Below are 27,793 nucleotides of genomic sequence, written 5' to 3'. Positions count from 1 at the left end.
CCGAGCCCTCCAACCAAAGGAGGGATCCCTCAGAGTGCAGCATGTCACAGTTGGCACAAGAAGGCCTGAGCCCAGCACATTTAATTAGCCAAGCTGTCTTGGCATTGGATGGGAGGGGGACACACACACAGTGACGAGTCATCAACATCACCAAGGGCGTGGTACTGCTCTCTGCTATGCTGCACATCTAAACTTAACAGGACAAATGCCACTGGAAGGTAGAGTTTTGGGGGGAAAATGAGTTGAGTAATGCAGCAAAGATGAGCACAAGCTGTAGCTGTGTTGGAGCTGTGACAGAGGTGGAATTACAAGGAGACACACGCAGACTTCACCGCTCCACATGTCTCTAGTTATCATTCAAGTCAATATGCCAGATCGAAATGGGGGGAGCAAAAAAAAAATGACTGTTGCTATGAAGCAAAGTTAGGAGAAACAGTTTGGAAGAAACCATTCTGACATCCCTCTCCGTAGTTGCCTGCATCTGCCTGCATGTGAGGAGCCCACCCCACCTCAGCTGTAGTGAGGAGAGCCCAGTCCAGGCAGCCAGCAACCAGCGCGTCTCTGCCTGCCAATAGGCATGCTCGGCTCAGGCTCTGTGCAGTGCTCTCAGTCTCAGCAGCTGAAGCTGGGCGCAAGGGGAACTGCGACGGCCGCGCTAAGCATCTTCCCAGGTATGCGTCTCCCCGTCGCTATACGCCCTTATTCGTTTTTTTGTTTTTTGCAATGCTATGGCATCCATGCTGCATGCTGTTCGCCCGCTGGCTGCTTTCTAGGGAGGGGTTGCTGTGTATATGTTTTCCTTCTTCTTCTTTTTATTATTATTCTTATTATTGTATTATTATTATTTTTTGGCTCACGTAGCATCCACGGCAGCGCAGGGCAGCAAGCCTTGGTAAACACTGTCCGCGAGGACGCATCTGCAGAACCTCCTCGTTAACCGCGCGTCAACTTGCACACACCTCAAAATGTTCGCCCTTCGACAGATCAGCGCTGCTGCTGCTGCTGCTGCCGCTGCTGCTGCCGCTGCCGCTGATGCTGATGCTGTGGCGAGGCGGGGATGTGCGCTCGCCGCTGCGCTGCGTGCATTCTCCGGGATAATTTGCAGCGGGGTAATGATCTGGCCCAAGCTGTATTTTCAACTTGCAGCGCGTGCAGGTAGAGGTTTTGTTTTTTGTTTTTTATGCACCTGATAGGCGCTGGACTTGCGGCACAGGGCGAAGCAGGTATTGGGAGCTGATCTGAAAAATCATTTCACAGCAGTCAATTTCATGTAGGCTGTGGCATATAACACTGCAGCAGGCTGTAGGCTATAGCAGGTCATATTGTATCTATGCATATGCAGCTATTCTCTCAACAGTGATACATTATTGATAACTGCGTTTTCTGATACAGCGGATCTATTTCAAATCATTATTCTTTCATACAGGGAGTTTGAAGCTGTCTTTAAGAGAAACGTGCTGAACTTATGCACTAAGCAGTTTTTTTTTCTTCTTTCTGATGTGTGGCGCTCTGTTGTCCCTGTCACTAGGTAAGATGTAGGTACACTCCCTTAGCAGTTAGGGTGGTGCTGCCTGCTCAGTGCTGATGTGTTACAGTGGCCACTACCTGCGCATGCAGTCTGCTAGGCCTGGCTGTACATCAGGGGCCTCCCTCCCCTCAGCTCCCGGGAGGCTGCTTGGGTGACTGGACGTCACTAAAGCAACGGTTTTTAGTTGATTTAGAGCGCTGCGAGTTAAAGTTGAGCTGTGAGGGCTGCGCTGGAAAGTTGTTAAGCTCCTCACACATTCATCCGGGTTCCCCCAAATGAGAAATAGACTTTAAAGCAATAATGATCAGCACACACATGACTTCTGCAGCAACTTTTACCACAGATTAAGTCTTGCTGCACATGTAATTATTATCCCCCCCCCACAATCAGTCTATATCAATATGTGCATGTAAACATGTGCTGCTTGTGTGTTGAGATTACCAATGCTAGGTTTGTTGTTGCTATGGAAAAAAAAAAAAAAAAAAAAAAGAAAGAAAGAAAGAAAGAAAAAAGAAAAAGGCTCCTGTGGTTTAAGTCTGCAATCATTGGAAGCTGTGACCTTGTCAAAACAGGGCCACTGTGTGTGGCTGGTTTTCACTCATAAAACTCTTGTTTTCTGTATGATTCCATCGTCGCTGGTCATGGCGGCGTCTGTTTTTGACTAATTCAAGAAGCCCTTGAGTTGATTTTTTGCTGCATTTACCACACTCTCTATTTCCTCCACTTGAAGAGCCAAGAATAGTTGGAGGACTTATATACATCAGAAGCTGTGAGCAAATAATCAGCATGCTGATTTTATTTATTTATTTATTTTTATGTTATTTTAGGCTCTGCTCAGACTTGTCTGGTCAGTCAAGTTACAATGACATTCATAAATCGGCTAATCCATTTTCACATGTGTTGTCCTTCAAACTATGGTCATCCAGTGTGGTCTTAAAGTGGTGTTTGCCTGCTGAGCCTTACACATCTGGATAGCACTAATTATGCTCGGCCTATAGGCTGGTGGGAAATGAATCAGTGAATCATGTGGTGTGAAATAAGTCACCAGAGACCAGAGACAACTCCTAAATGCAAGATGGGCAAAGTTACGGAGTGACAAATGTTAAGGTCACTTTGAGGTCAAGAGAAGAAGAAGGTGTTTTTGGCTCCTATTTAAAAGCAGTTATCCTGTACGTAATAGATATTTCGCATTGACGGTGAAAATGGACCAAGAAAGATAGAAATTTGTGTTTGAGATAAAGTTGTCTTTTCTCTTTTGAGTGTACTGCAGCCCCGATTTAGTCAAGAAAAATGACCGAGCAGCTATTTCCACGACATTATTACCTGTCACATAAAAGGAAATAGTTTTTGGGTTAAACACAACTAACACCGTACTAATGTTTAATTCCTCAGTGATAAAATAATTAACAAGCGAAAATGAAAAAAAGCCAAACTTTCCTGATGGTGACGGTCCAATAATTGCCAAACTTTTCTAGCATTAAGCTTCAAGTTTAAAGCTACAGGATGCAACTGTTTTTGATTCACCAGAACTTCGTGTGGAGAGGTGCTGTCACAGCCTCCGCTGCCTCGGACGAACGGAACATGACTTGCAGCATTGCAAAGATACCAGCGTCTAAAAGTTGCTGAGTGACGCTCGGCCTTCTGCCCAATCTGAGAGGTTCAGTTATTTCTGCTCACTTAGTAAATTTTACAGCCTTGTCATTTCATCTATTTGACTCCATAATGATGGTCAACTGACGCACAGGGCAAGTTTGATGTTGCAACTTAAATTTACTACTTTCTGCCGCAATAATCTGTGTAACAAAGTCAATTGTATAACATTACTTCAGCATATTTTGAATTCAGAAAAAAAAAAAAAAGAAATTATTAATTTATATAAAACAATTTTGAAACTATATAGTTTAATATGTTGCACAGAAAAAAATCCCAAATTACCCAAAAGCTTTTGTGGTAAGCCACAACTTATTGCTATTGTCAATAAGAAGAGACTGAAGTCTGATAATCCTATTTGAATATTAATGATTTTCATTATCATGAATGCCGTTGTTGCTCATTGTGAACTTATAGTATAAAGCCAGTGCATTTTGTTCATGCACACGTTGCTGACAGAAGCACAGATGAGGAATTTATTGGAGATAAAACATTGTCAGTCTCTTAATATCATTTTTGGTACTGGATATTAATGTGACTTCACAGTGCATCTGTGTATCACGTCTTAAGTTTCTCCATCTCTGTTTTATACCGTAAGATGGAATTGAACAATAACACAGGTGGACTATTGCACTTTCAGCCAGTCAGTAAATAAAAACAAAGTACGTATACATGTGTTTGCTATGAAGAACATGGAGTAATGATATGTAGATATAATGCTCTACTCTTAAAATAATAATATTTTCACGCTTGATTTGCCAAAGTCTTAGATCACAATGTTCCCGTTTTATAAGCCAATCTCACATTCAGACAGGACGGGCTGTTATATATTAGCTAACAAAAAAGGCAGGACTGGTTGTGCATCCATAGAATTCCACTGACTTAAGAGTTCACACAATCAGATTATGTTCTGGATGCTATTACAACATATGAAATAGCAGCCATCCAGACTGGCAGAGAACTTTACATGGAATTTTCCATTTTCTCTGTGGACATACAGGTTTGCAGATGAGTTCAACTTTAGAGGAAATTTCTTATAGGTGCTGCTTTAATGTCCGCATGCGTATTTTAAAAAAGCAGCTTTGGGTGATTTGAGTGTTCAGACAATAAAACTGCACTACAGAGAAATTAAAATAAAAAAAAGGAGGATCTTACAGTTAGGTGCAAAAGTTGAAATGTCATGTTGTTTCCATGGTGACCAACTGACCCGGAAGTATATTTATAAGGAAAACATTTCAATACATCTCGCAAAAGTTAATCTCTTGTCTTTTCTATCCAACCATCAATTTTTTTTTCTCTCACATGCCGAATTAACTTTTGCGAGATCTCTTGTATATATACTTTAGCTGGTCACCATGGAAACGACAAACGTGGTTTCCACTTAAATGAAGGACACCTGAAGAGGATGTCGGCTCTTCTCGTTAATGACAAAATGGCTCGCAATGGTTTGGGCTGTGCTAACAATTCATGTTCTGCGCATCGGTACCCTTGAAGTTGTCCAGAGTTCTGCAGTTGGTTGCTAACAAAGTCCAACATGTCCGCCAAGTCGGAGTACACTTTGAAGCCAGAGTACCGCCTGGCGCAAAATATTCTCTTCAGGTGTTTGTGTTTACTGAGAAGCACTGATATAATGGCTTTCTATTTGAGGCCAAGCTCAAACTAAAGCTCTATGAAAGGCTTTGCCCTCCATTGTGGACTTTTCACGGTGGCTAACTGACCTGGGAGTGTATTTACAACAGCTTTTTTTTTTTTTCTTCCCACCATCAAATTGTTTTCTGTCAGGCTTTCCCCAGGCTCCGTAGCCTCCCCTTACACTGAAGTTGCATGTAGGGGTAAAATTACATCTGTGCAACTGTTTGCATCCCCGTTGACAAATTAATTAAAACTAACGAGCTACATTTCTGATTTATTTCTGAAAATTCTTTGTGTTACTTTTTTTGACATTTCAAAATTATAGGGATGCAAACCTTTTCACACCTCATAAGAATAAGAGGAGGTGTTTATTCTGAAAAAAAAAGAGCTTTCTTTTGTTTATTTGGAAATGGTTTGGCAACAAATAAGATGTCAAGATGAAACCTGGTCAAACACCTGCACCAACAAATTATGAACGGTGAATTCACGACAGCACACATATCACAAGGTGATGATGGTGGCAGATGTTGATTCAGCTCTTTAGGCAAATGATTATTATAATGTGATAATTATTGTTGTATAAAATAAATGATTGCTTTCTTCCTACTTTCAACATACAGCATACACACACACACACACACACAAAAAAAAACAGTGCATCTCAAAATACAGCTTCAAAGTTAATACAAACATGTTTTTTTTTTCGCATTACTGTGTTGAATCTGACAAACATCCTTGCTTTGGGTGCAGAAATATTCTGTTCATCTCTTCCCTCCTTGTCCTCTTCGTAGTGATGGCCTCTGATAAGCATCCATGCTCCAGCTTCCACCAGCAGCACTGCGCATAAGGCAACACACCCACCTTTGCCCTCCTGCCCAGAAGTGAGAGAGACACCATGTACAGTGTGGAGGATCTCCTCATCTCGCATGGATATAAATTACCCAAGAGCGGCCCGGCGTCTGCCACGCCTTATGACAAGCGCCCTGCTGATTGTCAGCGTGAACTTGTTGACAACAGGACTGGCCGGGGGACACTAAACGGGTATGAGGCAGAGCGGGGGGCATCTATCGCGGGCATCTATGGCAGCAGGCAGGCACTGTTGAAGGGTTACCCTGCTACAGACAACGAGAGTGGGGAAAGGAACCAAAGGAGAAAAGAAGCCAGCATTGGTATCCTAGGTGATGCTCAGCCCTTGGGTGATTCACTTGCCACAGATAGTGGGTGAGTGTTTTTCTTCCTCTGTTTTGCAATCCCCCACACCCCATACCTTCTTCTTTTTCCCCTCCACCCTCCCCTTTCCTTAATAGGGCCCTCTGTATTGCGTGCAAAACTGAGTCTGCAGTGCGCAGGGTTTTTTTTTTTTTTTCCCTCCACTTCCCTTTCCCCTCCTTCCAGAGCTGCAGAACACTGGCTGCAGCAGCACCACTGACATATCTTATGCTAGGATTTGAGGAGTTATGAAAGGTGCCTTTGCACTCGTTTGATTACTTTGCGTGCCTGCACAGAGAAATGGCCTGTGTTTCCGTGGAGCCCACCCAGGCGCTGCTATCATTTTCCACAGCCCCCCCCCCACCCCCCCCCCACCCGCGGGCAGGCAGGTGTAAACAGCTGCACTAGACAGGGAGAAAACTGAGAAAGAGTGAACATGCCTCAAGACAAGCGCGTAATCACTCCACTGTAAACACTGGGACACTGAATCACGCCCAGCACGTGCTCTGTGATGTAAGCATGTTGCTGGGCAAGTGTGCACAGCGCGGCTCCCCCCAGCCATATAGCATATGCTGCTGAGGATGATCCACTGACTTTGCAGCCTAAATGAATGAGTCCAGGGATTCAGTGCAGTGCAGATATGAAAGGGAGCTCTTAAAGGGGAGGGATTCCAATTCATTCATTTTCTGATTTCTCTCTTATTGTTTATCTAACTAAATATTTTACAAACTTATATTGCAATATAAACGTGTGATTTTTTTATGGTTATATTTTTATTCGTTTTTATGGAACCACTTACTCCAATTCATGGCCTTATCTGGCTGCATCATAAATATGAATAAACTACGGTGAGAAAATACAACTATTGATTTTTTTTTGCCACATCGAATTTGACTGCAGATATTAATGTACTGTAAAATTCTGAAAACAAATCTACGAAAATTTTCGAGTTAATCTGTTATGATTAAGTGGGCTATATTCAAGATAATTGTTTTGGCAGTGTAACACTTATTCCAGCTTTACCCTGCACCTAAGAGGTAAATATGGAACCATAATTACAATTATCACCCAGCAGCACAGCTCTATCACACTACACTGTCTTTACATGCCAACAGTTACTTGTCACACAGTTGCCATTTTAGGTTGGATTCATCAAGCGTTTTGTAAATTATAGAAATGCTTGTGATGTCAAACAGGGCCTTACCTTCTAATTTTGTCCTGAATTAAGTTTTATGATAACAGTGCGTCAGACTGCTCTAAGAGTTTGTTTATATGCAGGTCATACAATATTCCCTAAAAGGTTACGGTCTGATCTTGCTAATCGAGTTATGCGGGGAACGAGGAACATCTGCTTTCGTCAGGTATTGGGAGGTTTTTTCCTTTGGCTTTTTTTGAGAGACGTGTTCACTGACCAGATGACGAGCTCCAAAGATACAGTCAGCACGACTTAATATGCACATCATATTGCAGTAGCATCACAATTTCACGGTGTCTTCCAGGGACTTGGAAGCCGCTGACTCAAGCACTTTTCCCATATGTACTGGCTTTTGTGGATTAAGTTTCACTGGAAGCCAAAACACATGCATGAGACTAATAGGGACGTGTTAAGGTGGTGTTACTTAACTGTACTGTCATATAAACGGAAATTATGCTCATTTTGTTTAATGATGGCATATCAATGCATCCATTCGTAAAATAGCACTCAAAGTTTCTTTTTAGTGCTTCTTTTAATCTATGAATTACTTTCCGACCATCACTGAAGATGGATAATGTTTGTGTGTCTAACCCCAATGACAGTGTCAGATATGTCATCTTCCTTCAGCAAAAGTCTTCGCAAGTCTCAACCGCCTCACTCTGCTTTGTAAAATGTATTAACACTGAGCTTTTCTGTCTTTCCAGGTTCTACGATGTTCCTAGTTTGACTTATTCAGAGCCACTGAGCCACGATGAAAGGGATATTTCCTACTGGCGGAGGCGTGGCCAGGACTTCAGCATCCTGCTGGACTATGCTGATGGAAGGGAGCTGAGGGCTTCTGCTGGTGCATGGAGGCCACAGGCCTTGATTGCAGCAGAGGAACACAGGGCAGAGAGGCAAGCACAGCAACTATGGGAGGAAATTTCCTGGCTAAGGGACCCAGACGCAGCCCCTGGTCAGCTCAGGGTGACTGGGGAGAGGAAGTGCCAGAGCCTCGGTACAGAGGACTGGAGGCCTGCTGTGGGCCTTGGAAGACAGCTGTCTGACGGGGATGGGGACAGGTGGGCTCAGGATCAGTACCGCCTGAGGACGCCTGAGGGTTTTTTTCATCCTAGAACTAAAGCAAAGTCTCAGTCTCTTCCCAGAGTTTTGTCACCTGATGGAATTGACGGCAGAGAGCTCATTCCATCCAGGCCTAGCCTACCTGATAGACAACAGAGGCTGAGCAGCACTGTCTTTTCTGGGCCCTATAGTAGGTATATCTATAGTGGTGCTTTTGGCAGGGACCGGTGGGGTAGGAACACCGGGCCGAGCAGCCATGTTGCACTTTTACCAAAGCCCAGGTTTAGCAGGCCCTTAAAGCCTCCGTCCTATGAGATTCACCAGCAGACTAGGGGTAGCGCAGAAATGCTTGCTATTGACCAGGGTGCCAAACAAAAAGACAGGTCCATGTATTATCCAAGGGGTGGGGATCTGAGACAAGACTATTTCGCACAACACTCTGCCATCTCTGGAATGGAGCCCCCTGGCTACATCCCACCCCCATCGTATAAAAGAGCCCCACCACCAAGAGCAGTTTCAATGAGCCGTAATGAAATGGCAAACCTAAGATGGAGGGCGGAAGCACTGCAGATGCACAGCTCAGATCCTGGAAGGTGGCTCTCTAGACAGACAAGTAGTTCGTGGCTGGAACATTATGGAGAACGTGTTGCATCCTATCGAAAACAGGTACATTCTGGACATGAAGAACAACCAAGTCATGCCCGTCAACTACCCACCGAAGACCCAAGAGTAAAGCAAATCTCAGGAGGGCCTAGCGGAAATTCTCTCACTGACTTAGACAAGATCCGTAACATCAACAAAGAAATTCCGTCCGCTAAGATTTTAGGACAATCTACACATGATAGTGCCTTTCCTCCCCAACAGGGGCCAGCTCCCAACACTGACGGTCGCAAAACCGCTCTCAATGACAGTGATAGCAGTAATCGATGGTGCAACAGGGGAATTAACAAAAAAACTGACAGTGTAGCTCCTGAACAGTCCCGTAGTCAGTTTTTTCCTTCATCTATTCTGGGCAAACCCCCACCACCCCCATGTAAACCACCTGACCAGGTTGTTTCTGAAACTGTGGCAGAAGTTAAAAAGGTGGAACAACCTGAACTACCAGAGAAAGAAAAAACCAAGACTCTAAAAAAGAGACTTAGTGAGACAATTTTTTGTTTAGTGTCTGTCCCTGTTACTCCGCAGCTCACTGGGACAATCCGTGATCAGAATAACAACAATGAAAAGTCACCCGATCCAGCTGGGAGTCCAAGTGATAACAAAACTGGCCATTTAACGAACCAAAGTCTCCAAAGCACATCTTCAGCTGAAGCTGAGCTGCAAGCACTGACTGGTAGCATAGCGAGCAGCAAAGCAAGCAGTAGAGCTAGCAGCAAAATGTTTAAAAAAGTACCCTGTAGACCCCCTAAGATAAATCATTACAAGGAACTTAAACTGTCGGGATCCTGGCCTGCAAACCAGTATCGAGACCAGGAGACACAAACTAGCCCAGAGGCCCAAAAACCTGGCCCTGAAAACATGGAAGCACAACAAGACCCTGTCCCTCCTGGCACGGAAGTTCCTCCTGACAGCAGTGGTGTTGTGGGTACTGCTTTCAGTTTTCCCATTAAGGGAGTGAAGAGCCTGAAACTGTCAAGCAACAGCGCCTTCTCTCTGACAGCCACCTTCTCCAACCAGCTGAACAAGAGCACAGCTCAGCAGCCAGCAGTACCACCCTCAGGAAATGTGGAGGAGACCAAACCAGCAGTAAACAGTGGGCAGGAATATGAACAGTTCCTGCTGAAACCGTCCAGCCAGCGAACTTGGGATGCTGTCAAAGAGCTGGAGAGCATTAAAAAAGAAGTCCAGGAACAACAACAGCAGCAGCAGCAGAGCAGCAAACAGCCCAGTGTTGACAAGTGCATAGAGGACCTCAACGAGGCCTACAAAGACATTCTGGAACTTGGCACTGCCAGCAAAAAGGTTCCAAATGGTTCTGTTCAAATCCCTGAACGCATAAAAATTCGATTAGCATCTGAACCTCTCAACAAGCCCAGCAGCCTTAGGCGCAGTGCAGTAAGCTGGTCTGTTGACCCAGAATACAGGGAAGTTAAGAGCGCTTTCTCTAGACCTGCAACAAAGTCAGTAACCTTCAGCAAGCAGCTTAGGGAGGAGCTCCCCGTCCCACCCCGGGAGACGGGCTTCAGAGAATACAGGGTTGTCGCGCATCTTTCGCGCAGACGGAGCAATGACGGCAGGACAGTAAAACTAGACCTGCCAGACGAACCTATCGAGACGCCACTTTGTGACTTCAGTCCAACAACGCACACCACAGCAGCAGAGGTGCCATGGGCAGATAGACAGCCTATGCAGGATGCCTCCACGCTCACTAGTCCTCCTGATTATGAGGACATTTGCCAGGCTTTGCGTCAATCTAGAGACCCGGCAGATGTTAATAAACCATCTACAGGCAATTCCAAACCAAACGACTCAGAGCCTCTTCAAGGTCTCAGCGCTGAAGAAGAGGAGGAGTGCCCTATTTGTAAAAGAGAGCTTGAGAATCAAATGAGACAGGCTCCGTTGCCTCCACTTCACGAGGAGAACAGTTCAGACAGTTCAGCCAATCAAAATGGCAGTCCAGAACAATGTCCTGGAGTAGAAAGTCCAGCAGAGGATACAAAAACCGAAGAGCCTAATGACTCCAACTTGAATCAGTCAGGGTCTGACCTTTGTGCGGAATCAAGGGCGCAGCAGTCATCGGCACAGGAAAACGTGGGTGGGGGTGAAAACGCAGATGATGCTCGAGCAGAAAACTCGAACAGTTTGTGCGCAGTACCTCCTGCTGAGAGCACACTAGTAACCGGAGATACAGAGGAGAGTGCATCCACACTATTAGCAACTGATTTGCCTGCAGAACCCCAAGTTCAAAAGGAACAGAGTGTTAGTGAAACAGTAAGTGAGGAAGTAGATGTAGGAGAAGTCATTGCAGTAGACACACCTGAAAGCAGTGCGGACAAACTGACAGCCGATGAGAAAAGTGAGCGTGAGGGGCAGGAGAGTACAGTGCATCATGACAAGCAGGAGCAAGAGAAGAAGCCATTTGCAGTCCCAGAGCATAGACTTGGTCTACGGACTCATCTGGGGCGAGACCACCCAGGGTTGCCAGAGTTTCCGCCTGAGAGACTGCCACTTTCAGTTCCCCCAAACCTAGACCGCAGGTTATCTCTTAGCTTGGAGGGGGAGAGGAGGAGCAGGGGCCCCTCCCACCGAATGGAAGTCTTGCAGAACAAGCTGGCTATTTCTCCAGGTCGGGTGGCAGTTGAGCGCATGGCTCGAATGAGGGAAGTGGACATTATGTATCGCGTGAGGCGCCTGAGTATTAGAAGTAATGACTCTGGGGAAGCAGAGGCGGAGGGCAAAGATGAACAAGAGGAGGAGCCCCACCCTTCTCCACGGAAAGACAAGGAGGACGATCAAGAGGTCACCCATTCACAGCAGGTCTCTGAAGGGAAAGTGTTGCAAGACGAGGGGGAGACAACACCATCAGGTAAGAAAAAAAAAACAGAGAAACTCTAAAGTTCTTCCTAAGTTCTTCCAGCTCAACAACTGTACCCACATTCGAAAATTATCCGGGGAAACAGAAAAAGTACAAAATGTATGTCTGGTGTTGTTCTTGATGCATACAGTTTCAAAATACTATTGAATCTGAAAAGGAAAATATTTGTTTGGTGCATCATACAAAGCCGCTCACTGTTGCTTTCCACAGATGGATAATACACGCATCCAAATGACTGCAGGACAAACCATAATGCGTTACCAAAACCGTTTTAGGTTTTATTCTGACAGGCAAATGTATTATTATATACATAGTTTATATTTCCTCATATTCCTAAAGAGCAGACATGTGCATGCAATGTTAAAATGTATTGTTTATCTATCATTGGAGGTTGATGCAGGTTTTCAGAAACTGTCCATGGGCCTTGCTGTTAGGGGACCCTGCCACAAGATGGTGTCAGAGAAGTCTTCTATTCTCTTCAACACCTTCAGATGTTTCAGACGCATCACTGCCTTTTCCAGATAAAACTGCACTTTTCCTAAACCAACGTTTCCTTTGTGCCCCAGAACCCCACGATCCCAGCCGAGTGGAGACAGTGTAGAAAGACTACGTTCGCCATCTCCATCAGAGGTTTTTAGCTCCAACACTGTGACCTGGCTGCCTACTAGAATGCCTTCATCTCATCTTGACACTGAAATGGCCTTCTTGTCCGACAAGAGCATTGTGTACACCCTCACCCTCGGCGCTGCGTTGACTACTAAGAGTGCTGTTCCACTGCCAAAGGGAGGTGTCCCTTTAACATGAGGGGCAACTTCCACCCCGAATCCCTCCCCAGCATTCCCAAATTGACTTCCCCCCTACCCCATCTATTGGCCATCCCCCTAAGCCCATCCTCTTATAGGGTTTCTACTAGTTAGTCTTCTTGTAGCGGCTTGTCCTTTCTATTCTATCCTCCCTATGCTTTTCTCATTGGCAGACATTATGCAAACCTTTCGTGCATACTAGAACTTTTTCGCGAATAGAGTCGAGACGTTTTTTTTTTTGCATACTGAACGAATCAGTTTGCTCACGGGCAAGCTTTTAAGGATATGAATGTAAGCATTTATCTTTAACCTAGCGTAGACATAGAAGGGTTATTGTCACAAACCTGTTCTGTTGCATTTAAACTACACCAAAATAAACTGCATATCTGATTGTCATGGTGAGGCGACAGCTGTTTTAGAACTGGACTTCACTGTCTCTGGCTCAAGAACTGTTTTGATTTTTCAGACGAGATAAATCAGCCTCTTTTTTTTAAGATCTCAACGACACCGTGCCCTCTCTCATTGCTGTTCTACACACACCGCAAGGATAACCCACAGTGCTCTTCAGTGAAGAGTGACTCTATACCACATGACATGATAGATCAGTGACCTACTATACAATACACTGGTTCTACTGGCGAGGGAGAGTTGCCTTCTTTGACCAGATGTGTTTTTCTGGTTGGATCAGGTGAAGCCTCTGGTTAGTCCCCTGGTCAACCCAATGTATAGCTCCCATTTCCAGGTAATTTAGGAAGCAATAAAGGCACGTACTGAGTTGAAGTGGTGGTCAGCAACTTTGATAAACATTTGAAGACGGATATGGGGACGTAGAACAAAATCAGATACGTAGAGCAATATCGTTGTACAAACAGCTCAGTGGTGTTAGTGGAGCTACCTGTAAGAACCATCGCCAGGAGTTTTAATGTGAACGTGTCATTCAAATCATATTACAGGGATATGGAATCGTGTCAGGGTATATGGGCGCTTTACTTCATGATATATATAAATATATATATATATATGTTCATACATCTGTATCACAAAGACACAACATTTCACGAAATATTTATTTTTCTTATCATCGAATTGTTAATCAGTTTGCATAATGTACAAAATAAAGTATATTTTAAATATTTTAAGAGATATTTTGTATTTAACCATGAAGTTTTATTTCTCCACGCCTATATCAAGCTTAAAGTATGTCTGTATAGTATCATGACGAGAGTAAAACATAATTTTCTAGTGCTTTAAAATGATGGTGATAGTGTAGGAAGGGATGACCCTGTGGTGTGCCTTGATTCGGTTTCAGTGAGCGATAGGGTTCATCGTTGCGAGATGTGACGGAAACTTTCTGATTGTGCCATGATTTCCTATTCGATAGTGCTTTTCATTACGCTAACAGAGTCAGTGTTGGACGCTCCTTGTGATATTGGGTTCATCAATCCGTTTCAGCTGTATTTTCCATGCTGTGGATCGAACATTATGTGTGTCTTGCTCTTTTTCTTTGTTTGTCTTCCAGTTTAAATCCTGTATCGCTCTGTTGTAGGTTCCTCGATCCACGTTCAGACTTAAAACTTGGATTCGGTTTCTTTTGCTCCCCTTTCCCCTTCCTCTCTTCTTTTTCTCCTCCTCCCAAGTCCCTCCCTTTCCGTACTTATAGATTTCTTTCATTCTGCAGCGTGTTCATTTTGTGTAAATTGTTCTGCTGTCACTAACACTCTGTGTACTAAAGGACATGCTGCAGTTTGCTATTGTTGGCCAAAAGCCACATATATTGCAAAAAGTATGATTTCTTTTTGATACAGGGTTTTAAATACATTTACAAAATTGTCACTCAAACTCAAAATAATGACAAACAAATTATTCTTGTTTGCAGTTATGTGGGTTTTCTACAACAGCAGCACTGCACTGGTGCAACGTATCGGCAACTGTAGGAATCCATCCATGTTTGAAGATTCATCTATTACCCCTTAATTGTTATGTAGCATTTTGAAGTTGTAGCATTTTATCAAGTCAGAACTTTGTCTTAGCATTTCAAAAATTACTTCACATGTAAATTTAGGATTAATCATGTCGCCTTATTATATGTGCATTATATTATACTCCAGGCAATGCCAAATACCAATGTACTAAGCACTGTTTCACACCTTGGGTTTCTGAAAACAACTTACTGTTCCCCTCTGGCTGGAGAGGTGCAGTAGCATTGTGGATAGTTTCCGCTCCTCGTGCGGTTCATCTGTAGGAACATTGAATCAAAACTGTGACTTTCAAATATTCTAAAAAAGAAAAAATAAAAAAATTTAAAAAAGCAGCGTATTTCTAAAATGTACAGGATGAGATTCAGTGTTTCAAGAAAAGCTCATAGTCAGCATCACAGGGAGGACAAGCTGGCGCAGCCATTATTACTAACACATCTCATTTTCAATTCATTTTGAAGGCTGACAGGCTTCGCCTCAGTCTTGTGTGTAAACTGCCCCTAACCACATTTAAATAGCTATTTCAGTACACCCCCACCCCCACACACACTCCCCAATAATTGGCATGTCGGGTACACTTGAACATAGTGTCATTTGACTTTTTGTACTGCAGGTTACGTGCAACATGAAGTAATTATGCACACTTGTAATATTTTCTATTTTCATATGAGATTTAAGTGCTTTTTGTACTCACTGACATCTTTTTTTCTTCCTTGCATGAAATGCAAGAGAGAGGAGGAAAAAAAATGTTTTTCATAAAGTATATTTGCATTTGGTACTCCGATAGTAAAACCAGTGGGCAAAACATTATGTTTCATAATTTAATTTATAAAACTATGCCAAGTATTTAAAAGCTATTTTTAGAGTAAATCAAAAGAGAACTCATTCATTTTTTTTCCTTTTCCTTTAACACATGCCTTTATCTTTGTATCTATAAATATGAGCATAATCCATATTCATATGATTGTGCTACTGTTGTATGATACTGCAGTCTGATTCATAAATAAACTCTTTGCATGAAAGTTGTGTTTGTGATTAATTACTTAAAGTGGATGTTTACATTAGGGAAACAATATAGCTGCTATTGTTTGTTCAATATTTCATATTTTAAAATGGATATTATCTATATTTTGAATAGGAAGGACAAAGCAAGCAACACAGAAAAGGACCTTGTCACAACTGGTCTAAAAATTTCTTTAAACAAACTAAACATTTGTACCCTTCTATGAAAAAACAACAACAAAAAGCAATAAACTAAAAATGAAAAATTATAAAATAAAAGTAGTACAAACCAGACACTGGTTTTTGGTTCAATAAACAATGACCTTGAGGTATTTTTGAGAAAATATCTTGTTTCAATTAGGGAAAAGTAGCCATCATGTTGTTTGGTTTGGCCTTATTTTAAACATTTTAAATGTAAAAATTCAGTTGAATCAAAAATTAAAAGGAATTTATTTGTTTCATTTTGTTTTTCTTTTATTACTAATGTCATTTATTAAAGGTTTTTTTTTTCTTCTTTGAATGATACCAGGAAATTCTAAATACCAGGAGTCTCTAAATATTGTATTTCCAAAGAAAACCCTTGTGTACTTACAAAGTAATAGTAAGGCAGTAGAAAACTATGCATGTGTGTGTTTTAACGTGTGCACTCGTGTGCTGGCAACTCCAGCCTAATTACTCCGCCAGACTGTCACACTGAGCTCGACAGGCTGGATCAAAGCATTGGCAAAGACAATACTGGAGCTGAACCTTGTACATACAACAAAAGGTTCTCACCCAGTATTTCTTGTGTGTGGATGAACCCCGCAGCAGCTGTTCGCCTCAAACACGAAAAAAACAAAACTAAACTGAACTAAGACTTGCTTTAGGGCACCATGAGTTTGATTCCTAAGTCAAACATCAACCAAGTAAAAACAGAGAATATTATAGTTAGACCAAGCAAATCTTTCACCCTTCTCCACCGTGGGAGCAGGACTAAGCGACACAGCATGTCACTGTTCTTTGGAGCTGTTTGCCACCCAGCTGTCGCTCCATCACAGCTGCCCCAGTCTCTGTAAGTAAACTCCATACAGTATCTGTCATTGCTGCACACCTGTCACGCATGTTCACGTGTGTCGCCGGATGAATAAATTACCCCGTTAACAGACGGTTGTTGTCACACGCCTTACTCTTTATACCCGACCCTGCCCCGCCCTGAAATCTGCAGAGTGGGTAGGACTGTGAAGGAATTTCGTTTTTGTGGTTGTCGTACATCTCTGGTCACTGTGTGTATTTTAACTGAGCTGAAAAAGAGACACTTCAGTGACCTTTGACCTCGTGTGCCCTCTAGGCTCACTCACTAATTCACGCATGTAGTACAATAGATAAGAGCTCTGAAGAATATTGACACATTTGACGTAAAATTTAACAAAGTGGAGCAAAATGCGAGTGTCTGTAGCTGTAGCTTGCTCCACCCACAAGATGGAGACAAAAAAACCAACAGAAATTAGAACCAGCATCTGAAAGTGTTGCTGCCACTGCTCTTTCCCCAGAATCTGGACCTGGGAGAAATAGATATGTGTTTATTTACCTTGACATATACTGGACCTTCGTACTACTTCGTTCGAAACTGTTGATTTTTACCCGCTTACATGTCAGCAGCTCTTTAAACAGAAACAACTTGAATTTTGTTTCGTGCTTCAAATTTCCAGAACCACCATATCGTTTAGAGCCTGGTAAAGTCCTAATTTACTTTAACGGTTTGTTTTCATATGCTTCACTTCTGTGCGTATTTGGAGATGGTAACTTTTGTAAATGCATAAATGTTTACCCTGTAGCACACAGATGTGATTGTGGGAAGGGAGCGACCTCGGCTGCCCTGTAGTACATTCTGTGGCATGGACTGTGGTCCTAAGGCACTAAATCCTGAGTGATACATGAGACGCAAGACACTGTCTTCGTGAAATGATCAGTTGTGGCATTTAAACTCGTACAAAACGTGTGCTTTTAGAAATGAACCACAAATGTGCCTAGAGTGGCGTTAATTCATGCAGACGGACATTTTATTTCACTATGCAGGTAAACTTCGCTTCAGTCTGTGCTGTGAGGCCCCAGGGTTGTAACACAGGAGACTCCCGTGGGGGCCTGGATCACGCTGGGCCTCTTGCTTGTAGTTTTAACAGCTGATTCGATCCCCCCCTGCGCTCGGAGCCCGACGCTTCCTGGCTATTTATGGCAGATGCCCCTTTATCGAGGCCACACGCTTCAGCCCATACATGGTTGCTGTGGGATGAGGTTACCATACCGATTTTGATCCACACTCCCCAAACCCTTCGGAAGCAGTGTTGTGTCACCTCTCACCATCAGTGTTAGTCCACAAGAATGGATGTTTAGACCCCACAGCCTTTTGGACCAGTTTAAAGAACCCCTAGGAGTCTGTTCTATTACTGCTTGTGCATTTTTTTTCTGTTTTGTCTTCATAAGCTTCTTCCCTCCGATCACCTCTGCCTCTCATTCCCTCTCCCTCTCCCTCTCCCTTCTTCTTTACTTGCTTGGCTGTTCCTGGACTGATTTATTTGGCCCGGCACAGCAGAGCGAGTGGGAAAGCACCAGGCTATATTTGTCGGCTGCTGAGGTTGGACCTAATTCATGGTGGATGACTTTGGATCCTATGTTTGGGTTTACCTGCTCACACCTGCACCTCCTGCCTTAGTGGTTTTCATGTTCTTTAACTCAACTTCGGGGATAAATGGATCTTCACCTTTGAAAAGTCTCTCTCAAGAGGTGCATCATTGGAGTTAAATCATTGTAAGTATCTTTCATTCGTTCCTAGTTTAGCCTTGTACATCCTACGTATTAGGTCAACAAGTAGATTGGACTTAATAATTCAAAACTCAAAAGTAAATTTGCTTCAGAAATTATCTGGTACGCTTGGTTTTGCTAAATAACGGGTACGAAAACAAGCTCAGCGAAATCTTTACGCACCGTTTGGCTTTTGCTTGCAAGGACTTTATTTTGGCATTTTTGCTCCAGGTTTTGAGGATTTGAAGGTTTAAGTTGAAATACTTTACCCTCTAAAGTAGCTTTAAGGTTGGAAAGGTTATTTAGGGTCAACCATTTTCGTCCTGGTTGAATTTTGTCTCCTTGGAGGACTGAACGTATACTGTCCTGCCCGAGACCCTCTCTTACTGCTCCAGTAACCACATGGGTATTCACATGGCAGGCTCCACATTATGGCTGTGTGTATGTATATGTAGCTGATCTGTCTGCTATGCACTGGGCTGGCAGGTGTCATTTCTTCACAGTTTTGTTTTTATAGTGTGTGTGTGTGTGTGACTCCACATGGCAGTTGCTTAGTGCCCTGCACCTGTTTCACCCATCAAGATGAACTGACAGGTTAACTTGCTTGGCCACATACTTGACCGTCTGCCACTGGACTCTGCTCATCTAGGTATAAGAATACAGACTTGGACTTGTCTCCCAAATGGTTTGTATATTCACACAGCTGTGATCAGAGATTCTAGATTGGACGGACAAAAGCTACAAAACGGGACATTTGTTTGTTGTAGTCATGTCATCGCATGTCGAGTGAACCTGCTGAATGTAAATCCCACTACTCAGCTCAGAGGATTGTTGGACTTCTTGGAACATACACCTAATGGTGTCAGTGTTGGTGGACACTGCAGCAATGCAGCCCCTTACTCAGCAAGTTCTGACACCTGTTTATCAGGTGCCGATTCTGTTCTTCCAAAGCTGACCCCCACAACCCCGTATACTAGATGGGAAAAGTCTGAGAAGAGAGGGATTCAATTGTTAAAGACCAACAATCTTTGTTAAAATCGACTGAAACACTGTTTGCACAAATGGATATGTTCAGCCTTTACATGCATAATGCATAATGTTGTCAGAATAACTTGCCTGCAGGTAAGTGACAGAGATAAATGCTACTGTATCTCGCAGCATGAATTTGAAGAACAGCTCCAACATTTGGAAGTGACCAGCGTCTCCTTTTACACCCCATTAGTCATCGTCCTGCTCATATTTATAGGAGAAACTGTTAGGATGAAACGGAATCCACCTTCCGTTGTATTTGAGGGTAAATCTGCCCAGACTGTTCAGCCTTTCACTTGAAAATCAGTTTTGCGAACAGTGCAAACACCCTGGGAAGTAAGTGGTTGCGTCATGATCGACCAGAGAAACAGTAGTAGAAATTACATGTGGTACAAAAGTGTGTGTGACCTGTTTCTTTTTAATAAGAAATGAATAAAAGTATTAGAATGAATCAGGCTGTAAAATTGAAATGGGTGATACTGACTCGTGATTAGTTTTTGGCGTAACTCAGTTTCTCAGAGTGTCACCGTACATTCTGTCACGGGGTTATAAGCAGACCTGTGGCTCGTGTTATACTGGGTTCATGATCTTCTCTGTCCCATCTTAGTATTTTGTGTTCTTTCTGGATCTGCTGAAGTGCCTCCTGTCCACTGCCACGACAGAGAAGACATAAATTAGTTTGAACTCTTTTGTATGTTAGTATTACATCACCATGTTACATAACGTGAAGATGCTTCTGGATCATCTACCTTTAAGAAAGGACTGCCAGTTCCTCAAGTAACCATTTCTGGCTTCAAATCCTCATCTTCTTCCTCCTCCTCCACCCTCTCTCACTCTGACTCTGTAGCTCCCTCGTCTTCCTCCCTCTCTCCTGCGCCGTGTAAAACTTGCAGAACTTCTTAAGTGTCTCTTCTGTGCTCATCGATATCCATATAAGAGCAGAGCAGGCAGATTTTGGTGCCAAGGGTCAGACAGAGTTGAGACAAAGCAGCAGAGAGGAAGGCTGATCTGGATGTGAGGGGAGAATGCCAAAGTAAATGTTTGAGGAAGGAGGAGGGATGAAGGGTCCTGCTCTGCTACCTCATGCTCTCACTTGACTTGTGCACTTCTGAATGTGTGTGTGTGTGTGAGAGACTTCATGGACTTTTGCACATGTGTGCATGCGTTTATATTAGTGCCTATACACTATACACTGGTGCATTTGTACAAACTAAACAAAGAACTTGTTTCCTAATATAGGCAGGCGAGTATTTTGTTTAGCAGCAGACAAGGATAAAATGTGCCTCTACTCAATTTCATTGATCAAATTTCAAATTGCCGGTGGAGCCTTTAAAGATTTTTCCAGAAAAAAAATCCACACTACAGCTGCCTCATAAAAACGTTACTCTCATTTAAAGTCATCCTGGGTAAATGTGTGACTACTGTATTATTTAATCCTTCATTTCCAGAAATAATCAAAATATCTTTACTATAGGTGGAGACTAAGTTATTGGCGACTGTTATCTCCTTCATCTTGCACAAATACACTGCTAAATCACTGTTTGTTCTACTAACAAACACACTAAAAATAAATAAGAAAACCAAAAATCTGAGACAAGCAGTCATTGCAGCATTTTTATTATTATTGTGAAAAGTGTCAAGGGAGTCGTGGATTTTAATTTTTAGCATTAAAAGTTTTTATTGGTGATCATTGAGTACATATACAAAGTTAGCCTTCATCACTAAAACACGTTATATTATCATTGTGGACATCACCTAAGCCATTGACCTCAGTGAAGCTCAGGCTCCATAGGGGCAGACACAAAAATAAAACCGAACAAAACTGAAAAAAACTTTAGCATTATAGCCTCTAACCAGTGTGCTGCAGAGTTTTACAGCTTGAAGTCGGATTTGAAAGATGCTTTGATGTTGAGTCACGCAGGGATTTGTTGCAGCCTCTTCTTCGTGGTGTTTACATGATGTCCTGGGTGTTGGGTTTTATTGAAGCCTGTGACTGGTGTGTGCGGCTTGCGTATCGTGATCAACATGTTGAGCCAAGGTTCACATGTATTTGTGTTTGACGCAACACACCAAGAGACAGCTTACGTGAAAATCACAAAGGCAGCAAAACAGCAGAGAGAGTTGCACAATTGTACAAGACTTTTAAAAAGCCCCAGCGCAACATTAAACAGCTCATTTGTCAACCAGCGCCGTCAACTTGGGAATTCAGGAGGTCTGCAAACCGGATTTCGATTCCCATGCTGTCATTCACATTTTAGTCCCTTGGATGACTTAAAGTATAATTTCTAAGGGTAGTGTGGTTCACATCTATGAAAAGACTTATGACGTGATGTGTGACCTGTTTGGAAACTTTAAATTTATATGCAGGTCATAAGACAGCGAGTGGGGATGCTAGTGTTGAAAGGAGGGATAAAAGTGACACGGTAAGAGACAGTCCACAAAAAGAATAAATAAAATGCAGGAAAGAGACGAGAGAAAAGCAGATGAGAGGGAGTGGATGGGAATGAGTAGGAGGGAGGAGAGGAGAGGGGAAGAAAGGGGAGAAGGAGTGGGAAAGAAGGAAAACAAGTCGGAGCAGCGAGCAGGCATGGAGACAGTCCCCTGGTAAACAAGGCCCGGCCGGTTGACAGCATGACCTCTCTGCAAAGCAGCCACTCACAACACATGTTGCCTTATTAGGAGGGTCTACAGGGAGCTGAGGAAGACGAGGGAAGGTGGGAGGAGTTTGTGTGTGTGTGTGTGTGTGTGTGTGTAAGGGTGAGAGGAGGCTTTACACAGAGAAGGTGAGTGATAGTGCGAGTGAGCAAGACAGTCCAAAGTGTTTTGTGATGTGTTGTGTTTTATGAAATGTTGTGTTTTGAACCTAAAGGCCACCGTAGTAAAGAGTCACAGAATTGTTACACAGCCTAAAATATATAATTTTATCAAGTAAAGTTCTCCAACAGGTGCATAAACACTCTTTTATGCACAGGTTTACAATTACTGATGCCTGCTTACATAGCGCTTGAATTTCTTACACTAATATAAAAGTGCGTTGGTAACAGAAAAAAACAAAAGAAAAACGTAGTGAGTATAAAGAAACTGATTAAGTATGTGTAGTTTTAGGAGGGTTACGTTCATAATGCACACTGATGAAAAATAGTAAAAACAAATAGAGCTTTCATGCAAAAGCTCATTTTGAATTTGATAGCAGCAACACATCGGATCCAGAAACCCCACTGTGTTCTCTGGGCCACAGCTCATTTAAAATGGTCTCAGGCCAAATGGGAAACTGTTCTGGGGTCAGATCAATCAAAGTTTGAAATTTCTTTTGGAAACCATGGACTTTGTTTTCTGTGGTCTAAAGAGGAGAGGGGCCATCCAGCTTGTTATCAGGAGACAGTTCAAAAGCCTGCGTCTCTGATGGTATGGGGGGGGGCATTAGTCCCTATGGTGTGGGCAGCTTCCACATCTGGAAAGGAACCATCAATGCTGAAAAGTACATAGAGGTTTTAAAACAACATATGCTTCCATCCAGACGTCGTCTCTTTCAGGGAAGACCTTACATATTTCAGCAGGACGATGCTAAACCACATGCTGCATCCATCGCAACCTTTCACCAATAAAAAATATTTTAATAATTCATAAAACGAAAACTCTGGCAACAAAGGCTCAGGACTGTTGAGCAGCTAGAATCCTGCATCAGATAAAAACGGGACAACATTCCTGTCCTAAAACTCCAGCAACTGGTCTCCTCACTCCCCAGACGTTTAAAGACAGTTGATAAAAGAAGAGGGGGAAATATACAATGATAAACATCGACGTGTTCCAACTTTTCTGAGATGTGTTGATGCCATCAAATTCAAAATGAACTAATGTTTTGCATAAAATGGTAAAATGTCTCAGTTTCTACATCTGATATGTTGTTTATGTTCTATTGTGAATAAAATATGGGTTGATGAGATTTGAAAATCAGTTTTTTTGAATTGAGGTTGTATAAAAACAATATCAAAACAAAAAATTTAACTTTAGACTGTAATAAAATCAGGTTAAGTTCTATTTTCTCAGATTCACTGAGATTCACAGGGCGACTGGTCCAGGGAAATGAACTAAACCACATCAGTTCCGTTTAGTCATTTTGTACAGTTTTAACCCAATAAATCTCAGATACACTGTCAAAAATCCTGTCTTGTCGTTTTTAATGACTAACAGCCAAAGCTGCTAGGAAAAGCTTCACACCTGTGTGGAATCAGGAGAAACCGATGCACTGATCTCACAGCCAGACTCTCGGACAACTTCGTAACAATGTTCATTCGGACGCAGTCTCTTGGGTCTGTGCCTTAAGGATCCCTTCTGACTTCTCGTAGTCCTACCAACTGCTGCAGCCCTGCTGGCTCCCTCCTCCAATACCGTTCGGGAGTTTTTTATCATCAAGGCTAATTTCTGCCCGTAATCTGATTAGGGCTCTAAGCTGCCTTAGGACCCTGCTGTGCTGTCTCTCTCTCTCTTTCTCTCAGCTTGCTTGCATGAGCACAAACACACACTAATACACACACACACACACACACACATGAGCTGATCACTGACACACATATTCTATGACAGTCCGTGTGTGTGGGCTGTAAAGCTTGCAGTGAAGCCAGGGCATTCACTCTGCTGTGGCCGTGTGCTTGTCTGGGTTTGTGTGTGTGTGTGTGTGTGTGTGTGTGGTCGTGTCACCACCTTCACCCCTGCCTGTCTGCAAGCTGGTAACAGCCCTCGCCTCGACTGCTGCCACTAGCTGCTGTCTAGGTTCTGTTCTCCTCCTTAAACATGTTTCGAAACCCATGGATCTCCAGTTACTACGTGAGCCATGTGCAGCCCTGTGACCGAGGTAAGGCCTTGAGAAGGGGGAACCTTGGGCTGGATTTAGTTTGACTTGCTTTACTCACTCACTTGCTGGGCAAAAATGACAGAGGCTGATGGGTAATACAGGAGACAGGTGGATGCGGGTTTGCATTTGTTTGCTTTGTTTATTGGATGGTGGATGTTTCTCAGCTCTGTCAAAGTTAATTATAGAAACTGATGACGTCGTGCGGAGTTAAAAAGCATTTCTCTTACCTTTCTCCATGAATGTCATCATACAGGCAGCCTCACATCAACACATTGAGTGTTTGGGTACTTTAATGTCTCTGCATTTGCTTCGTCGCCTCCTCTCTGATGTCAGTGTGCGTTAGCTGAACTGTGCTTCACAAACATCATAAAGCGTGTCGTTGTGTGCAAGTGAAGGCAGGGCCTTCTTAATTTTTTTCATTCTTCCACCTTCCGAGTATTTATAGAAAATCCCACTCCTCACAGTGTTTTTGGGACTGTCAGTATCCTAAGCTGCTCTCTGGCACCGGCAGCTTTGAGCTGCTTGTTTTGTTGACAGGCTGCAGGCGTTTCCAAGGAAAGGCAGGCTGACTTCTTTTACAAGGGGCTTTCCGTGCGAGGAAGCAGACTCGTGAAGCCACAGAGAGATTTGTGTACACACACCCCCACATGATTCCCACAGGCTTTGACGATTTTAAGCGTTCGTGGATTAAAGAGAAATAATGCTTTAAAGGTTATTTATTGATTTCAGGTCTGAAAATAGAGCATCAGAGCTGTCACGGTTAGCTCTTCTACCAGGATCAGCTGTAAACGGGCCCTTGAATTTCATCAGGTCACGTCTGAAGTCGCTGACACTTCTTGTGCCTGAAGTCAGCACTGGGACTTTGCATCATACACTTTTCCACATCTACACTTTGTGTTCTGCCAAATGTTCCCCAACGTCTTGCCACACGGCCTTCGGCGGCTAAAATAAGTGCGAGGTTTTCTCGAGGCGTCTGGAGCAGTAACACAATCTGTCCCCTATACTGGGATACAACTTTACAACAAGCTGCTGTTGCTGCGACAGGAGCGCGAGAGGGTCAACTATCAGCCCGGTAACTTTCTGAGTAACCTTTTTTTGACAAGTGACTCATAGTGGAGTTGGACGTTTCTTGTCAGAACCAGACGGCACATTGTGTTTACTCAGACAGAAGAAAAGCAACTGGTCTTTATTAGGTTTTTTTTTTTTTTAGCGGCACATAAATGTGTCGTCTCCTTTTATCAGCACTGCATTTTTAATAAAAAACATCAGAATAATTAACCATTTGACAGTGGTGTGGCTAAACACGAAAAAGTAGAAATGTGTTTTTATACTGCATTATGTGTAATACTATTACAAAACAAAGTGACATTGAAAAAAATGACCTTGATTAAAAGGTTTTCTGGGGACTATGCATTCTGATTTTTGTATCATGGTCAAAAAGTAGTTGTAAATGGGCTGAACTGTATTTTGTCAAAAACATATTGTTTTGGGGTCATAGTTCAGTGTCATGAACTAGAGTAATAAACTGGACCAAAACTCTAAACTGCAGTAACTTCGTATCAGACTATTACTAACACAAATAGTTTTATTGTCTGTGTTGGCAGGTAAACAGCAGAATTACTGCAGGATTGTGTGTTTGCAGCCATTTTGTTGATTTTGCCGAATTAATTTGTAGAACGGGGTCAACTCTTGTGAGATGTACAACTTTTTTTTCTAAGAGAAACTCAGATTAGTGCTCATGGTGCATGTTGTTAAACGGGAGATTGAGCGGCTGCACTGTGTTCAGTTGTATTAATCTATGTATGAAGAATATATCATGATTACAGTACGAAGAGTTTTTACAGGCTTCTGTTGCCATCACACAAACACTAAACATTAATTTAAAAGGTGGAATATGAATTTCTTTGTGACAGAGTTTCCTCTTTTTTCTTTCTAGGATTTGTGTCCAAAGCTCCTGCCAAGCTTTGCAGCTCGGCCTCATTTCCATCAGAAACCTTAAGGTGAGGAAGGAAAAGGTCTGTTCTTTTCTTTTCTTTTCTTTTTTTCCTAATCAGCACACATCAGTCAAATGGTAGTACTGAACATTCTGTGCTTCAAAGTTAAATAGCAGAGGCACAAAAATTACATCTAAGTGCATTTCCATTCCTCAGTCAGCTTTGTCGTGATGCTGGAACTAATGCATACAGGGATGTAGGTCTACTGCAGCTCATTGTGTGCAGTAAAGCTGGAGATGCCTGGAACAGCTTATCCTAAGACACTTTTTTGTTCACATGGCATTAGGACCATAATACCTTCTTCCAGAGTCCTTTTGCTCCCGGCCCACTTTCTGCATTCGTTTACAACGTTTCCTGTGATTTTTTTTTTGTTTAGAGCTGGAGCTGTCGCTAGGACCCAAACTAATTGCACCATTGTTAGAGAAAACGTAACATAAGGGCATCCAGCGATGCAAACACTGGTTAGGATTTAAAGTAAAACATCTTTCTTTTTGAAGACGACTAGACTCAATTCAATCAAAACAATACAGTTTTCTAGCTTTTGGACTATTGGAAACTGAAGATTGGAATTTCAAAATGCACATAAATGAATGATTTTTCAATATTAAACAACAACAAAAACGCTTTCTATAATGATAAGAAACACAAGTTTATTTATCCTAAGTTGTGTGATCTGTGGAGTTGTAAGGACATTACTTTGATTGTATGTTTCCCCCTGGGGGAGAGTCAGGACTTGACCTACTTCTTAAGATGGATCCTGTAGGAAGTGACAGCAGCTGATCTGTACCTTCACCTTTACCCTTAGTGTCTCTTTGAGATGAGTCATTTAAGGCAGCTTTCCAGTGAAGGCCCCCAGTCATTCTTAAGCATTTAATTCCAAGGAATTTTTTTAATCAAACGTTTCTTTTGCATTCACATAGACTTTAGAAGGTAATGCATTTTATCTCCAGTGCTGCTTTGTGACTTTGCTTTTTCATTCAGTTTTCAGAGGGACTTCTCCTTGGGTGAAAAGACCAACTTGGTCAAGAGTGTTTCAGATACAGATGCCAAACTTCTGGCTGTCCTTCCCAAGGGTGTGCATTGATCCTAAGCTTTTACAATAACCTGTAATAAAGTCCTTTGTTACTTTTTACATTTGTATAACACGTTTCCTGTGTCATCAGTTTCAGAGTTAAAGAAATTATTTGAGGGAGCAGTTACAAAAGATTCGGGAATGAACAGGTATCAGCTGTCAATACATTGTGTATTCACAAACAATATCAGGCTCACTACAGTGTAAATTGAAATACATTTGTAAAAAGCCCAACACCTCTTACAGCTTGCTAACTTTAGTCCTCTTCATCTTGTCTTTGACAGAAAGGAGAGAATAGCTCGGCGTCTGGAGGGGATTGAAAACGATGCTCCTCCTGCCCTCGTGCCCGTTGGTTTGGTAGCAAACAGAATGCTTGAGGAGGATCCTCCACGGTACACCCGCGCCTCAGACCCCTGCGAGCCCTCTGTTATGGGTAATGAAAGGCAGAGTAACATCAAGCTTGCAGAGTTTCTGTG

The 27,793-nt window shown here is 42.7% G+C and overlaps 2 protein-coding genes across 18 annotated transcripts in view; both read left to right on the top strand.

Moving 5' to 3' along the window:
* Positions 1 to 503: 503 nt before the first annotated feature.
* On the top strand, positions 504 to 15,796 carry LOC137098776 (junctional cadherin 5-associated protein). Of its 3 annotated transcripts, none has more exons than XM_067475366.1 (4): positions 504 to 671; positions 5,602 to 6,031; positions 7,919 to 11,802; positions 14,491 to 15,795. In XM_067475366.1, the coding sequence occupies exons 2-4, from the start codon at positions 5,706 to 5,708 to the stop codon at positions 14,586 to 14,588; spliced, it is 4,308 nt and encodes a 1,435-aa protein (XP_067331467.1). In that variant the 5' UTR covers positions 504 to 671; positions 5,602 to 5,705; the 3' UTR covers positions 14,589 to 15,795. The 3 variants fall into 3 exon arrangements, with proteins under 3 accessions (XP_067331467.1, XP_067331469.1, XP_067331468.1); XM_067475368.1 differs by having other exon boundaries at positions 505 to 671; positions 12,378 to 15,796; XM_067475367.1 differs by lacking the exon at positions 504 to 671 and adding an exon at positions 770 to 1,223.
* A 2,046-nt stretch (positions 15,797 to 17,842) lies between these two features.
* The window catches only part of LOC137098271 (supervillin-like), a 39,911-nt gene continuing 29,960 nt past the window's right edge, over positions 17,843 to 27,793 (top strand). For 10 of the 15 annotated variants that reach the window (XM_067474344.1, XM_067474336.1, XM_067474338.1 and 7 more), the window contains exons 1-5: positions 24,081 to 24,251; positions 26,188 to 26,251; positions 27,227 to 27,318; positions 27,409 to 27,466; positions 27,602 to 27,750. In XM_067474344.1, coding sequence (XP_067330445.1) covers positions 24,191 to 24,251; positions 26,188 to 26,251; positions 27,227 to 27,318; positions 27,409 to 27,466; positions 27,602 to 27,750 — 424 coding nt within the window. In that variant the 5' untranslated portion in view covers positions 24,081 to 24,190. Of the gene's footprint in view, positions 18,377 to 24,080; positions 24,252 to 26,187; positions 26,267 to 27,226; positions 27,319 to 27,408; positions 27,467 to 27,601; positions 27,751 to 27,793 lie in introns of those variants that run through there. The other 5 variants (XM_067474339.1, XM_067474341.1, XM_067474331.1 and 2 more) reach the window with 5 other exon arrangements.

This window comes from Channa argus, chromosome 14 (assembly GCF_033026475.1).
Source record: "Channa argus isolate prfri chromosome 14, Channa argus male v1.0, whole genome shotgun sequence".
Classification (NCBI taxonomy): domain Eukaryota; kingdom Metazoa; phylum Chordata; class Actinopteri; order Anabantiformes; family Channidae; genus Channa; species Channa argus.
Note: the sequence above shows the minus strand (reverse complement) of the source record. Positions and strands in the feature narration are given on the sequence as shown.